The following is a 15,366-nucleotide window of genomic DNA, read 5'->3' as shown; positions in this document are numbered from 1 at the left end:
TCCCCATACTTCAGCCATATTCACTTTCTTTTTCTCGCCAAACAACAAAACTTATCTACTACTTTCAGTGTCTCATTTCCTAACCTAATGCTCTCAGCATCACCTAATTAATCTGACCACGCACTATATTAAAGTTTCTTTTTTACTTTTGTTGGAATTCATTTTATTACCTATTTTCGAGACACTACCTACCCTGTTGAACTGATCTTCATTGTCCCTTGCTGACAGAATTATGTCGTTTACAAACCACAAAGATTTTATTTCTTCTCCCTGAATGTGAAGTCCCTTTCCAATCACCTCCTTTGTTTCCTTTACTGCTTCTTCCTCATACAGACTGAACAACACTGGGGATAGCTCACAAGCATGTATCACTTCCTTCTCCATTACTGCCTCCTTTACACATTCTTTGACTCCTAATTGCAATATGGTTTTTGCAGAAGTTGTAGACAACCTTTTGCTCTCTGAACATTATCTCTAGTAACTGATAACGACCATTATAATGCAAAATTATTGACCAGTCAAGAAAATATTACTTTGTTATGAACAATGTACCAAGAATACAAAAATTATAGTTACAACTAAATCTTTCGTAGCACCGAATGCTATTGCCATAGGTTCAGATATACAGTGTGAGCACAAAGTCTTGCCCCGATTATAACAATTTATTACAGAATAACAGTTTGACATCATAATTTACATTTGATGCCATTACATAGGTTAGCGTGGTTCCTCCCTCTCCCCCCCCCCCCCCCCCCCTTGGACCACTTATGTTAGTAAACCTCATTGTGTGCTACCTTGGTAGTTCGGAGAATGTCAAGGTGGTATTCCAGTTCCCGCCAGGTGTTTCGTAACATGCGTTCTGTCGCAGTACCCACAGCAGCTTGTATCCTAGCCTTCAATTTGTCGACATCAGCAACTGGTGTGACGAGAACTCTGTCCTTGATATAGCCCCAGAAAAAAAAGTCAAGGGGTGTAATGTCTGGAGAGCTGGGTGGCCACTGTGTTGGACCATTCCTTCCAATCCACCGATCCGGAAATGTTTCATCCAGGAATCGCACACCATCAAAGGCTAAGAGGAGGGGGTTTGCTCCATCTTGCTGGAAAAGTAACCATGGTTGATATTCTTCTAACTGTGGGACAATGAACTGTTGCAAAATGTCAGTAAACGTTAGCGGTAATGGATTTTTCTGCGAAGAAAATTGGTCCAAAAACCTTGTTATGCACGAGGCCACACCAAACATTCACTTTTTCACTGTAACTGTTAAGTAGCATGTGGAGACTGAACCCCATATGCGGACATTATGCCTACTCGTATTTAGCATTCGATTGACATGAATTGTGGATTCATCGGTAAAGCATATGCGATTTAAGTAATCGTTAGTGCCATCAATCTTCATGAGAATCTCAGTTGCAAATTCAGCACGTGTCAGCAAATCATTCGGCTGAATGGTCTGCACGATTTGCACTTTGTAAGCATGCAACCTAAGCCTTTCACGAAGAATCTTCACCACATTTCCTTGCAATATTTGAAGTTTAGCTGATACTTGATGAGTTGATTTAGACGGACTCTGTTGAAACGATTAGTTGCATCACTCACATGAGGCCTGCCACATTGAGGATGCTCTTCAATGTTGCCTGTTTCGTTAAAGTTTGCATACCATCACTTTATTGATTTAACTTCAGGTGTGCTGCATCCATAAGAAGCCTAAAATTTACACTGAACACTGATGGGCGATTTCGTTTCCTGAAACCAAAGCACACATTGCGCTTTCTCCTGCTTTGACGCCATTTCGCCAGCAACTAATGTGACCTAACGGACCACGTCAGTGTTGTGGAACACTAGCACCATCTATTGGTCACAACAACTAGTAACACTAAGCTATGTAATGGCATCAAATATAACTTATTGTGTCAAATGGTTATTGTGTTATAAATTTTTATAATCAGGGCAAGACTTTGTGCTCACCCTGTATAAGTAAGAGATTTCCTTAATGTCAATTAAAAATTATTCAGAAGGCAATTTTAAGGACTTAACTGAAGCTGCTTTACTTAAAAAGTAAAGAGGATTAGAGCTGAATGACTAGTTAGTAGGTACTTTAAAGTATAGCACCTATTTTTTGCAAAATTTGCATCCATTTTTGGTAAAATTTGGATCTAAATTTTTTGTTTGTTTGTTTGTAAATAACTAGATGTACAAATTTAAAAGGTTATCAAACTACATGCCTAAAAACAAAGCTTTAGTTCTTGAAATTGACATTTACTTACACAAACACTTCAATTTCTTCCCCAGATGTAATCTGTGTTTGTTTCCTTCTTTTTACTACATTTAAGCTTTCAAAATATTATTGTATCTGCTGAGATGCAGCAGTATCTTCTCGCCAGTGAACTGAGTGGTTCTCTGATTTAATGTTTTTCTCAACATCCTTTTTCTTTCCCACCAAATCTGATAATTACAAAATCCACAGAACATTAATTTTGACCTCCCATGGGCATTCATAGCCAAACGACCCATCCTTGGCAACACCACAGATAAAATCGACAAGACACTAATCGCAGAAGTAGGACAGAAAATATCTGTTCAGACATTAGGGGAAGAATTTCAGTGTAGCCAAACAATATGTACAGTTTTTATTTTCCTGTGACTTTAGTGCAGCCACTATCAACTTGCACTCAGTTGAGAATCATAAAAAAATAGAATTGTGAGTGCCAGAGGGGAAGAAGGGGTGTGGGAAAATGAGCTCAGTCACACTCATGCAGGGCAGCTTGCCAGATGACGTGCAATATCAACATCAAAAATTGGTTTCAGTTTTTATATTTATGTATGGAATAGGAGGCTATTTCAAATTATCTCTGATAAGATAGTTCATGTGGATACAATTCACTACATAATAGCATCTCTGATAAGATAGTTCATGTGGATACAATTCACTACGAAATAGCAGGTACTAGGTTATTAAGCATTTTTGCACTGAGGCAGAATTCGCATTTATTGCAATATGTGAGTTTTGTGAGGTCCCTGCTAACAAGTATGTGTCACATCTAGTTTCACTATTCACATTAACTGTGTCAACCAAAAATAGTAAATGACTTTGTATGCTTCTCTGTAAAATTTAAAATGATACTTTTAATAATTTCTATTAGTGGCTACAGGATCACGGATGGTAAGACTCTCACCTCTCCTCCATTAACATAATCAAGCACAAAAAAGAGCTTGTCTGGTGTCTGAAAACAGTAATGAAGGCCAACTAGGAATGGGTGATTTAATGTCTTCAGCAACACACTTCGCTCCGACATTATATGGCGGACCTCATTCCTCTTCACCACAAGTCGCTTACTGAGAACTTTCACGGCATAGAAGCGTTGCTCTGTACGATGTCGGGCCAGCAAAACTCGCCCAAAACTTCCTTTCCCAATGACATGTAGGAATTCAAAATCTGCTGGACGAGCACTGAAAATTAAAATGCAAAATTGTGCATTTTCTAACTTCGAGAAACAGTAACAGCACATTACTAAATTATTATTATTATTCATGGCACTAGACCACCAATTTTATACATAGTGAAGTTGTCTACAGTCAATATACAGTTCATCACAAAATTTAGCTATGGAACTAAAATGTGTTGTCAAGAGTTCCACAGGGGAAGTTTACAGATAGAGGGCAGTTACATGCAGTACTTACGAAGTGCGTTCTGATGGTCCTAAATTAACTTGTGGTGCTGGTTCTGATGTAGAATCAGTACCTTCTATGCTGTCTCCATCTCCATCACCTTCCCCATCTTCAGATAGGCTACCCAGATTACGATCAAGCTGGAAGAATTCCCGTACCTCAGGCCTACAAGAAATACAGAATTATAATGCATCCAGTCAGTGACTGAGAAAGGAAAATTTAAAAATCTTCACACAAAAGTAATACATTCTGTAAATCCATATGTTATATTACAGTTTTCATTAAAAAGATCAGACTACTTGGATAAAAGCCTCTATTACATGCATTTCACTTTATTCATTAGGTCATACAAAACTGAAATGAAAATACTGTCACTGGTATTTGGTGCAAGTTGTCAAAAGTTTTTATCACGCTTTTCCCAGTATTCTCCTACAGAATTTCAAATGTTGGGGTATCAGAGATCTTTTTGGTAACTAGTTTTCATCCTATGTACTTAAAAGGATGCAGTGTGTTACATTACGAAGCTCAGGGAGTGTACAGAATGAAACAGCATTTTCAAAATGGAGGACTAACCACTGCAGGTGTCACACTGGTATCAGTACTGGGTCCACCCTTAGCCTTGTCATACAGTGGAAAAAAAACACATCAAAACATAATTAATGTGGAGTACTGAAATTTTGAGATTCCATTGGTCTACTTAACATATTTAAGTGATTACATTGCCAGACCACAGGTTAATGTGTGAGATGCGCCACTGCAAATGTGAAAAGCTGATACATCAATAACCAGTGTAATCATCAGAATGTTGAACGCAAGCATGAAAACGTGCATGAACGGTGTTGTACATGTGCCAAATGTCAGTTTGTGGGGTGGAGTTAAATCCCTGTTGCACTTGGTCTGTCAATGCAGGGACAGCTAATACTGGCTGCAGGCAATGCTGGAGTTGTTGTTCAATGATATGCCATGTGCGTTTGATTGGAAACTAAGCAGGTGATCAAGCAGGCCAAGGCAACATGTCAATGCTTTGTAGAGCATTTTGGGTTATAACAGTTGTACGTGGGTGAGCGTTATCTTGTTGGGAAACACTCCCTGGAAAACTGTTCATGAATGGCACCTCAACAGGTCGAACCACCAGACTGACATACAAATTTGCAGTCAGGGTGTGTGGGGTAAGCCCAAGAGTGCACTTTCTGTCATACGAAATTGCACGCCATGCCATAATTCCAGGTGTACGTCCAGTGTGTCCAGCACAAAGAGAGCTAGTTTCAACGCCAACAGGCCGCCTCCTAACCAGTACACAGCCATTACCAGCACCCAGACAGAACCAGCTTTTATCAGAAAACACAAGAGACCTCCTCCAATGAGGTCTCATTTGACACCACTGAAGTAACAAATTGTCATTATTGTCAGCTTCCCCTCTGTGTATTAATGTAAAGTCAGTGCCTAAAATGAATTTGTGGCAGCGTAACATCTCTGACTGGAGAAAAGGAAGATTGCTGCCAGAGGAGGGAGTGAGAGGCAGTATGCTTGTAATGCTCACACGAGTCACACATATTGTGCTCAGTAATTAGCAGTGCAGAAATCTTATCTCTTTGGTGTGTCACTATTCTGCTATCACACCTCCAGTACCCCATTTCCCACAAATTTATGGAAATGAATCAGTTCACAAGAAGGTCTTGAGCTTGGATGACCACTGTATGTCATGTCAATATCTTGTAAATAAAAAAGAGTTATTTAAATGTGTGTTAACTATGTCTATTGAACAGCCTCGTAATTGTGCCAACAAACTATACAGAAGTTTTTGACATTGGACTTACTTTGAAAGAACATTTGAAAGTCAATGATTGATATATTGATGGAAGAATAGGTCTTCTATTTTAATCTTTTGCTGACAATGGACATGCGTCACTATGAATTTGATCTTAGTGGTCATTTGAAAATAATCACAGAACAACACGATTACACAAACTTTATTTCCAGCTACAGAATCTGCAAAGCTTACTTCTTACTTATTAACAGTTTCATGTTAGAGATGCATTCGACATGAAAGTGGTCACAGGAATTTTAAAGATTAATAAATCTTACATTCTCATAGCTGATATCAACCACTACTTAAAAAGAAAACCCGTTTAAAGTGATATTTTAAGTATCTGTGGCTGACCAAGTTTTATCGATGTAGTGTGTCATTATTTTAGAGACAGGAAAAGCAGTTCTTACATGATGAAGATAATTTATTTGAAATTTTAAAGACAGTCACTTCTCAACTTGGTAGACTAAACAATGCTGCTTTATGTAAGCAGACCTGGAATCCATTTTCCATAAGAGAGATATAAATAATTTATGAAGAAATTTTTGCATGAGGTACTTTCTTCCAATCAACAGTGCAATTTATATCAACGAAAGAAGTCGTTTGAAGAATGTCAACTAATTTTAATACATTTCAAAGAAATAGTACAATGTCTTGTCTTCCCCAGAATACACTGGCTTGACTCTTACAAGTTATTGTGACAGGGGGGCATTCAATTATCCATATTATTCATTCATTCATCAATACTTGTTCTGTAGGTCATGAATGCGATGTTTCATAATGATGTGGAATGTCTCACTTTAACGCAAGTTTTCTTTACCCAAAATAATTAATTTTTTCAGTTACTACTTCATATATAAAAATTCATCTATTGAGCAGATGGCATTGCCATTCTGAAATTCTTTTAATTTGTTTTTAAATGTTGGTTGGCTATCTGTCAGACTTTAAATGCTATTTGGCAACTGACCAAAGATCTTTGTGGCAGCATAATTCACCCCTTTCTGTACCAAAGTCAGATTTAACCCAGAATAGTGAAGATCATTCTTTCTTCTAGTGTTGTAGCTATGCCCTTCACTGTTATTTTTGGATTGGGATGGATTATTAATAGCAAATTTCATAAGTGAATATATGTATTGCAAAGATACTGTGAATATCCCGAGTTCCTTAAATAAATGTCCGCTAGGTGATCTTGGGTGGGCTTCAGCTATTATTCTGATACATGCTTTTGTGCAATGAATATACTTTCTCTTAATGATGAATTACCCCAAAATATGATGCCATATGACAGCAGTGAATGAAAATAGGCATAATAGGCTAATTTACTGATATGTATATCACCAAAATTTGCAATAGCCCTAATAGCATAAGTAGCTGAACCTAACCATTTCAGCAGATCATCAACATGTTTCATCCAATTCATTTATCAATGGTGTTATGCCATTTACTGGTTGGTTGGTTGGTTGGTTGTTTCGGGGAAGGAGACCAGACAGCGAGGTCATCGGTCTCATCGGATTAGGGAAGGACAGGGAAGGAAGTCGGCCGTGCCCTTTGAAAGGAACCATCCCGGCATTTGCCTGGAGCGATTTAGGGAAATCACGGAAAACCTAAATCAGGATGGCCGGACGCGGGATTGAACCGTCGTCCTCCCGAATGCGAGTCCAGTGTCTAACCACTGCGCCACCTGCCATTTACTGTACAGAATTGTATACATTATGTTTTCTCAAAATTTAGTGAGAGTCGATTTGCAGAGAACCACTTAATAATTTTCTGAAAGACATTGGTTACAATTTCCCCAGCTGATTCTTGTTTGTTGGGTGTGATTACTATACTTTTATCATCGGCAAAACGAACTATCTTTGCATCTGCATGAATACAGAGTGGCAAGTCATTAATATATATATAATAGGGAAACATTCCACGCGGGAAAAATATATTTAAAAACAAAGATGATGTGACTTACCATACGAAAGCGCTGGCAGGTCGATAGAAACACAAACAGACACACACACACACAAAATTCTAGCTTTCGCAACCAACGGTTGCTTTGTCAGGAAAGAGGGAAGGAGAGGGAAAGACGAAAGGATGTGGATTTTAAAGGAGAGGGTAAGGAGTCATTCCAATCCCGGGAGCGGAAAGACTTACCTTAGGGGGAAAAAAGGACAGGTATACACTCGCGCGCGCGCGCGCGCGCGCGCGCGCGCGCGCGCGCGCGCGCGCGCGCGCAGCGCGCGCGCGCGCGCGCGCGCGCGCGCGCGCGCCCACACACACACACACACACACACACACACACACACACACACACACACACACACACACACACACACACACACACACATAACCATCCGCACATACACAGACACAAGCAGACATTTGTGAAGGCAAAGAGTTTGGGCAGAGATGGATTTCCGCCTGGGATACATAGTTGCCACATTACAAGCCAAATACTGCTGAGTCTACAGTCTATAATATGAATGTACACATTAATCGAATGGTCGAAGGTTCCTATCACTCGGCAACTGTGAATTTTGAATGGAATATAAAAACTTATAAATCAAAGATTGCAATTAAATAAAATTTGCAGATAATATTTTTAACAACTTTAAATGATGAGTAAGGTAGCAGAAGTACCTTTAAGAATGCCATTTATTACTGGAAAACACTTATTGGTGTCGATGGTCCAGCAATTAAATAAAATATAAGTTGAATAACGGGGAAACAACAGAGTCCTACTTTACGTAATTAGTTATGAGCAACAACATAGCTCATGAGATATTTACTTCTGAATGCATACTACGTCTTCACTGCAGAAGCCATGAAAATCTCACAAGTGCACAAGTCGGCACTATGAAATATTTCTATCTCCCGCAACCACGTGCAAACTGCTCAACACTCTCCGCGTATTTCCGGCACCCGTCCATCGCGCCTTCCCATCCAGCACACCCCGTCTCCTGTGTGCACCCAATCCTCCTCCACCACTTCCATCCAGTCTCCCCACTGACTTCAGTAGTCACCTACTGTAGTAACGAGCGCTGTGATTGGCGAGAGTGCTCCCGCCATGTATCCAAGCCAATGCACACTCACAAACATATTGAAACACATACGTAAGACTGGATTTACGTTTAAATAACTTGAAATTAAATAAATATTCCTATGGCTGGACCATAAATGTGCTCTAACACACATTATTAAATACATAAACAAATGAAATAAACATATATCAAAGGAATAGAAACAAAAGTAGGCCAGTAGCCTAATGCCTCTGTGCTTTCTGAAACACAGTAAATATTTGACCAATTTCTTCATGAATAGTATATAACAGGATATAAACAAAGAGATAAACGAATAAATATATTTATAAGCATGCTAGTACCGTCCCCCCCCTCTCCCTTCCCGCCACGTAACTGTGGAGTGCTTATGGCCTGATGCGATCAATAGTAATCGGCCACTTTGACCTTCAATAACTCGTGTACTATTCAAGTTACATGCCTGTAATTCATACGAACTTAGGTTTACACTAATAGCTTTCTAAAGACACATCATCGACAAAATTGGAAGAACCATTTAGATTTTGTAAATTCATTGGTGGGTGTTACTTGTATAATTTACAGTCACATACTAAACTTTAAACTAATGAAGATATTGAAAATCTGATTACACCATCAGAATCGTCATGAAAATAATGTTAATGTACAAGTTTCTTTTTGAGGTATCATGATTCCTCTGGATACTATTAATTTCTACATGAACTGTGAAATGTCTGCCATTATGGTTTCACGAAGTCCACCATCTTTGGCACCCCCAGCATACAACATCCTTCATCGACACAAAGCACCTCCCGCGACACAGCATCAACGTGGAATTCCCAGCCACGCGGTTGGTCTGGGCCACGCCCTGGGGCTACCCCCCTTGCTCCGGCTAATGTTCGGCACCACATGGTTGCTAACGAGCGTCGGCTTGCCGAGCGGCCCATGTGGCCATGCCAACTACAAAATTACAATATTTTCAGGGCGCCACAACTCGCCTGTTACCTCACAAACTGTTTCACCATCACTGCCTACACCAGAGATCCAGCCTTTAGGTCTGTTCTGACTCCTTCAAAATTAGTTAAGCCATCTCTTCACTGGTCTTCCAAATGATCTTTTGCCTCTTGGTTTATACCGTTTCATGGTTTTAGTGATTGTTGCATCTGGCACACAGTTTGGGGGTTCTTTCCATCTTAACTGATATTGTTTTATTGTGTCTATTATGTTTCCTTATTCAGTTCAAGCTTGAATGTCATAGATAAAGTATATCCAGCCACATATCAAAGAAGTTTATTTCACATGCTTCTGTTTTCCTTTCCTCTCTTCTCAAGGGCCCAGTTTTTGCATCCATAGAGCAGAGCAGGTACAGTCATAACCTTATAAAACTTCAGTAGAGTAGCTCTGCGGACGTACTTTCCCAAAATTCTGTTTCTAGTTCCACAGAACTAGTTGAATAGGTCAAACTTGTTTTTTGTTTAATTATTTTCCCCAAATGTAATTCTGCACCCTAAATATTTAAATGTTTTAACTTGTACTATGATCTGCTTGTCTATTTTGATTTTATCTCTTATGAGCTTGTGTCCTAAAAAATGCCCCAAGGAGTTAAAGGACTCCTTGGTTTATTTCAGCCGTATTACGTCCGCTGCCCACAATTTTTTTTTTTTTTTTTTTGTAGTCTTTTATTCATATACACTCCTGGAAATGGAAAAAAGAACACATTGACACCGGTGTGTCAGACCCACCATACTTGCTCCGGACACTGCGAGAGGGCTGTACAAGCAATGATCACACGCACGGCACAGCGGACACACCAGGAACCGCGGTGTTGGCCGTCGAATGGCGCTAGCTGCGCAGCATTTGTGCACCGCCGCCGTCAGTGTCAGCCAGTTTGCCGTGGCATACGGAGCTCCATCGCAGTCTTTAACACTGGTAGCATGCCGCGACAGCGTGGACGTGAACCGTATGTGCAGTTGACGGACTGTGAGCGAGGGCGTATAGTGGGCATGCGGGAGGCCGGGTGGACGTACCGCCGAATTGCTCAACACGTGGGGCGTGAGGTCTCCACAGTACATCGATGTTGTCGCCAGTGGTCGGCGGAAGGTGCACGTGCCCGTCGACCTGGGACCGGACCGCAGCGACGCACGGATGCACGCCAAGACCGTAGGATCCTACGCAGTGCCATAGGGGACCGCACCGCCACTTCCCAGCAAATTAGGGACACTGTTGCTCCTGGGGTATCGGCGAGGACCATTCGCAACCGTCTCCATGAAGCTGGGGTACGGTCCCGCACACCGTTAGGCCGTCTTCCGCTCACACCCCAACATCGTGCAGCCCGCCTCCAGTGGTGTCGCGACAGGCGTGAATGGAGGGACGAATGGAGACGTGTCGTCTTCAGCGATGAGAGTCGCTTCTGCCTTGGTGCCAATGATGGTCGTATGCGTGTTTGGCGCCGTGCAGGTGAGCGCCACAATCAGGACTGCATACGACCGAGGCACACAGGGCCAACACCCGGCATCATGGTGTGGGGAGCGATCTCCTACACTGGCCGTACACCACTGGTGATCGTCGAGGGGACACTGAATAGTGCACGGTACATCCAAACCGACATCAAACCCATCGTTCTACCATTCCTAGACCGGCAAGGGAACTTGCTGTTCCAACAGGACAATGCACGTCCGCATGTATCCCGTGCCACCCAACGTGCTCTAGAAGGTGTAAGTCAACTACCCTGGCCAGCAATATCTCCGGATCTGTCCCCCATTGAGCATGTTTGGGACTGGATGAAGCGTCGTCTCACGCGGTCTGCACGTCCAGCACGAACACTGGTCCAACTGAGGCGCCAGGTGGAAATGGCATGGCAAGCCGTTCCACAGGACTACATCCAGCATCTCTATGATCGTCTCCATGGGAGAATAGCAGCCTGCATTGCTGCGAAAGGTGGATATACACTGTACTAGTGCCGACATTGTGCATGCTCTGTTGCCTGTGTCTATGTGCCTGTGGTTCTGTCAGTGTGATCATGTGATGTATCTGACCCCAGGAATGTGTCAATAAAGTTTCCCCTTCCTGGGACAATGAATTCACGGTGTTCTTATTTCAATTTCCAAGAGTGTATATAAACCCTGTACAGCTCTTTTAAGATGAGATGGAATCCCTCTGTTTCATTAAATTTCCCACAGTATGTTTCGATTTACTTTATTAAACCCCTTTTCTAAGTCAATGAAGGCATGATAAGTTGGTAAATTGAATTCATGGAGTATTTCTATTTGTTGTGTCATAGTGAAGATACAGTTCGAGCATGATCTTCCTGGGTGAAAACCACATCGGGCACCTGCTATCGCTTCCCCTTCCAAGCCACCCTCCAGATTGCTGCTTCCATTCCATTTGACAGCTGCATTTTGGTCCGAGCTGCTGGAGTTGGCGGTTGTGTGTACACGAGGTGTGCTTGCTTGTGTAAATGAATCCTTTTTCTGACAAAGGCTGTGGCTGAAAGCTGACATGTAAGTGTCTTAATTGTGCCTGTCTTCAACTTAACACATCTTTATGGTACATAGCAATCTACCTTTTCCTACATTGCTAGTAACTCAGTAGCTCTGACATTCATGTCTATTTCCTCTCCTATAAATTGGACATTTGGACTGCCAGAACACATTCATAAAATTCAGTATTCCTGATTTTGCAATATTTGGTATGTATTTTAACAGTTTTACACTGTCATACCCTGGATTCTTCCTGTTCTTGCTAGATATTGCATACTGTAGCTCCTCCAGTGTTAATACGTCTACATTCCTATCTGCTTTAGCCAGAACTGTCCGAGTATACCACGCATCTGTACACAGATTTTGTAGTACTGCAAGCCATTACTTTCAGATATTTGTGTATATTTCTACATTGTCTTTTATCTTTTTTGTTTAAATGCTTCAACTTATCCTCCTCTTTACCAGGGCCAGCCATGGAATGCCAAATTTCACAAATGCAGGGTGTGCAGCCTGTCTCATCTCTGTTCAGTGCAACATTCATTGAATATTGCAGTGTGGCATTTCTTGGCTGCCACAACTCTCTCCAGTTCAGCAGAATCATGGTGTCAGTGCTGTTTACCGTTTGCTGTTTGTTCATGGTATTAAGGACATTCACTGGTCCACTGGCTGTTTGCACAAGAGGAGGCCATGTAGCTATCTATAGTTACATCCATCTAAAAATCAATGGGAATGACAAATGAGAAGGATTATGTTAAAACTGTCCAGGACATCTACGCTGCTTTGGTTTCGCCAGTGTAGTGTTTTTTACATTATTATGAGGTATGATACTCACACCCAAACCTCCAGATGTCTGACACTCAGATTGGTACCAAACGTGTGTCGATAGAGTATCAATCAAAACACCGACACGGTTTGTGCTGTGTGCTGTCATCCAATAGAACGTGTGTAAATGGTAATTAAAAGTAACACTAGAATTACAGAGTGTAGGAAAAGCGTATCTACGAGCTATTGTCTTGAAGATCTGTGGTAGGCAAGTCTGTAGTGTATCAGATCATCGTACTGAAGGACCTGAGTTCGAAACCCAGTTCAGCGATTTTTTTTTTTTAACAGTTTACAAGTGAGGGTTGGGTTGGGTTGTTTTGAGGAAGGAGACCAGACAGTGAGGTAATCGGTCTCATCAGATTAGGGAAGGATGGGGAAGGAAGTCGGCCATGCCCTTTCAAAGGAACCATCCTGGCATTTGCCTGGAGCGATTTAGGGAAATCACGGAAAACCTAAATCAGGATGGCTAGACGCGGGATTGAACCGTCGTCCTCCCGAATGCGAGTCCAGTGTCTAAACACTGCACCACCTCGCTCGGTAGTTTACAAGTGAGATTGTTATATGGGAGAACATTTTTTTCACATGTTGGACATTTTGGAGTTTGTAGGAATGTTCTTTTGGCTGTCTGCTTTCGCTTTGTTAGTTGAAAGTAGCAAACCTACAGAGTACATTTGTATAGAGAGATATTGTGTTATCTATACAAATTTACACTATAGGTTGGCTACCCTCAACTAACAAAGAAAACCAGGCTGCCAAAAGAACACTGCTACGAACTCCGAAAGGTCCTTTTTTCTGACATTAAATGTTCTCCCATATAAGAATATACAATGCAAACTGCTAAAAAACGCCAAACTGGGTTTCAAACTCGGGCCCTTTAGTACAACGATCTGGTGCTCTACCAACTCACCTATCACAGATCTTCACATAACAGCTCACAGATATGCTTTTCCTACACTCCGTAGTTTTAAGAGTTACTATTAATTACCATTTATACATATTCTACTGGACGATAGGATACAGCACAAACTAAATCGGTGTTTTGGTTGACTCTATTGACACACAATATTTGGTACTGATCTGAGTGTCTCACATCTAGAGATTTGGGTGTCAGAAAACCTTTATGTCAACTATACAAGTCATGATCATGTGACAACCTGAGTGTGAAAATCAGTACAATTGTCTGTGTCTTTAGCATGCCAAAAATAATTTTCAGTTATGATCTGTGTTATAGAGAACGTGAAATTTAAAACCAAATCATACGCCGGGCGACAGCACTGCCATTTAAATGCAGTCTGTTCGCAGTTTCCTTGACTTCCCCCTCCTCTTACTCAAAAAGCGTTGGGGTGGCGGTGGAAGAAACACGCACCTAGGCTGTACGCCATGGCCCTTGGACAAGAGCATGGCTCACGAGCAGAATTTTTGGCCACCTCTGTCTTAACCCATGTTTAATATCTTTAATATATTTTCCCAACTACGGTTTTTTAACTTGCCCAGCTTCTCATTTCACTAAAGCAGGTTTCCTTTTATAATATAGTGTAACACCTTGATTGTATGGGAAATGTAACATTTTTAAGTACACATGTTTGTTATCTTCAGTTAGGCTGCATATTTCATCACCCCAGCATTGCACACCCCTTGTGGGGGGGGGATCTTTCTTGTGCCAAATACTTCCATTGCTGCTTTAATTAGCGCTTCCTTTATTTTATTCCATTCCTGGGTGTTGATATTCAGTTTTTATTTGAAACTTATTTACTCTTCAAGCTTTTCTGATATAGTAAGTCAATGTTTATTATCTAAGTTAATGTACCTTAAAATTAGTTTGTTTATGTTTTTCTTCCTTCTTTTACGTAGTTTCATTTTCAAGACTAACAAGAAATGGTCTGAGGAAGCCTCTGCACTTCTCAATATTCTTGTCTCTTGCACTATAGGCCAAGACTGTTTATTTTCTATCACAAAGACTACAATTGTGACAGAATCTCTGGTTGACCAAATGTATTTGTGAATCTATATATGCCCAAAGAAAGTGTTCATTAGCTTTAAATCATTATTATGAGAATGCCTTTGGCCTATATTTATTGTTATTCATTACACTGAACCAACAACATTTGTCGTGGGGCTGTTTCCAACCCCTGTTTTAAATCTCCTGTTATCGGATAACCATTTTTGCACATCTTACATTGGGTCTTTTGAAAATGTCTTAGAATTCTTCAGTCATCATCCCATCTCTCTTCTGGGGCAATAGCCCAATTGTCTTAATTCTGAGCACAATTATCCATTCACTACGGAGATGTAAGAATGTATTTTGTTCATTCAAGTCTTCTTTCACAGATATAAAATGTGTTAATGATACGTATCAGGATGAATTTGGTGTGTGTTGCATATTCTATTTTAAGTCTAAGTAAAGATCAGCAGTGGGAGGACATTAGGAAGGAAGAAAAGTACAGTTATTTTAAGACTACAAGTTTGCAGGCTTTCGTGGCCATTGTCACTGATGGAAAAACATCATCTGAGTTGTTAAGCTGCATCATGTCCCTCTCCCTCTCCAAACTATTTCACTGCACAACATTT

The 15,366-nt window shown here is 40.9% G+C and overlaps 1 protein-coding gene across 2 annotated transcripts in view; it reads right to left on the bottom strand.

The window, feature by feature from the left end:
* LOC124619732 (serine/threonine-protein kinase Sgk2-like) overlaps positions 1-15,366 on the bottom strand; it is a 100,809-nt gene that overhangs the window by 55,700 nt on the left and 29,743 nt on the right. For both annotated transcript variants that reach the window (XM_047146300.1, XM_047146301.1), the window contains exons 5-6: positions 3,680-3,832; positions 3,175-3,448 (exon numbers count right to left, since the gene is read on the bottom strand). In XM_047146300.1, the coding sequence (XP_047002256.1) occupies positions 3,175-3,448; positions 3,680-3,832 (427 nt within the window). The remainder of the gene's footprint in view (positions 1-3,174; positions 3,449-3,679; positions 3,833-15,366) is intronic.

The sequence above is a fragment of the Schistocerca americana genome, chromosome 6 (genome assembly GCF_021461395.2).
Source record: "Schistocerca americana isolate TAMUIC-IGC-003095 chromosome 6, iqSchAmer2.1, whole genome shotgun sequence".
NCBI classification, from domain to species: Eukaryota; Metazoa; Arthropoda; class Insecta; order Orthoptera; family Acrididae; genus Schistocerca; species Schistocerca americana.
Note: the sequence above shows the minus strand (reverse complement) of the source record. Positions and strands in the feature narration are given on the sequence as shown.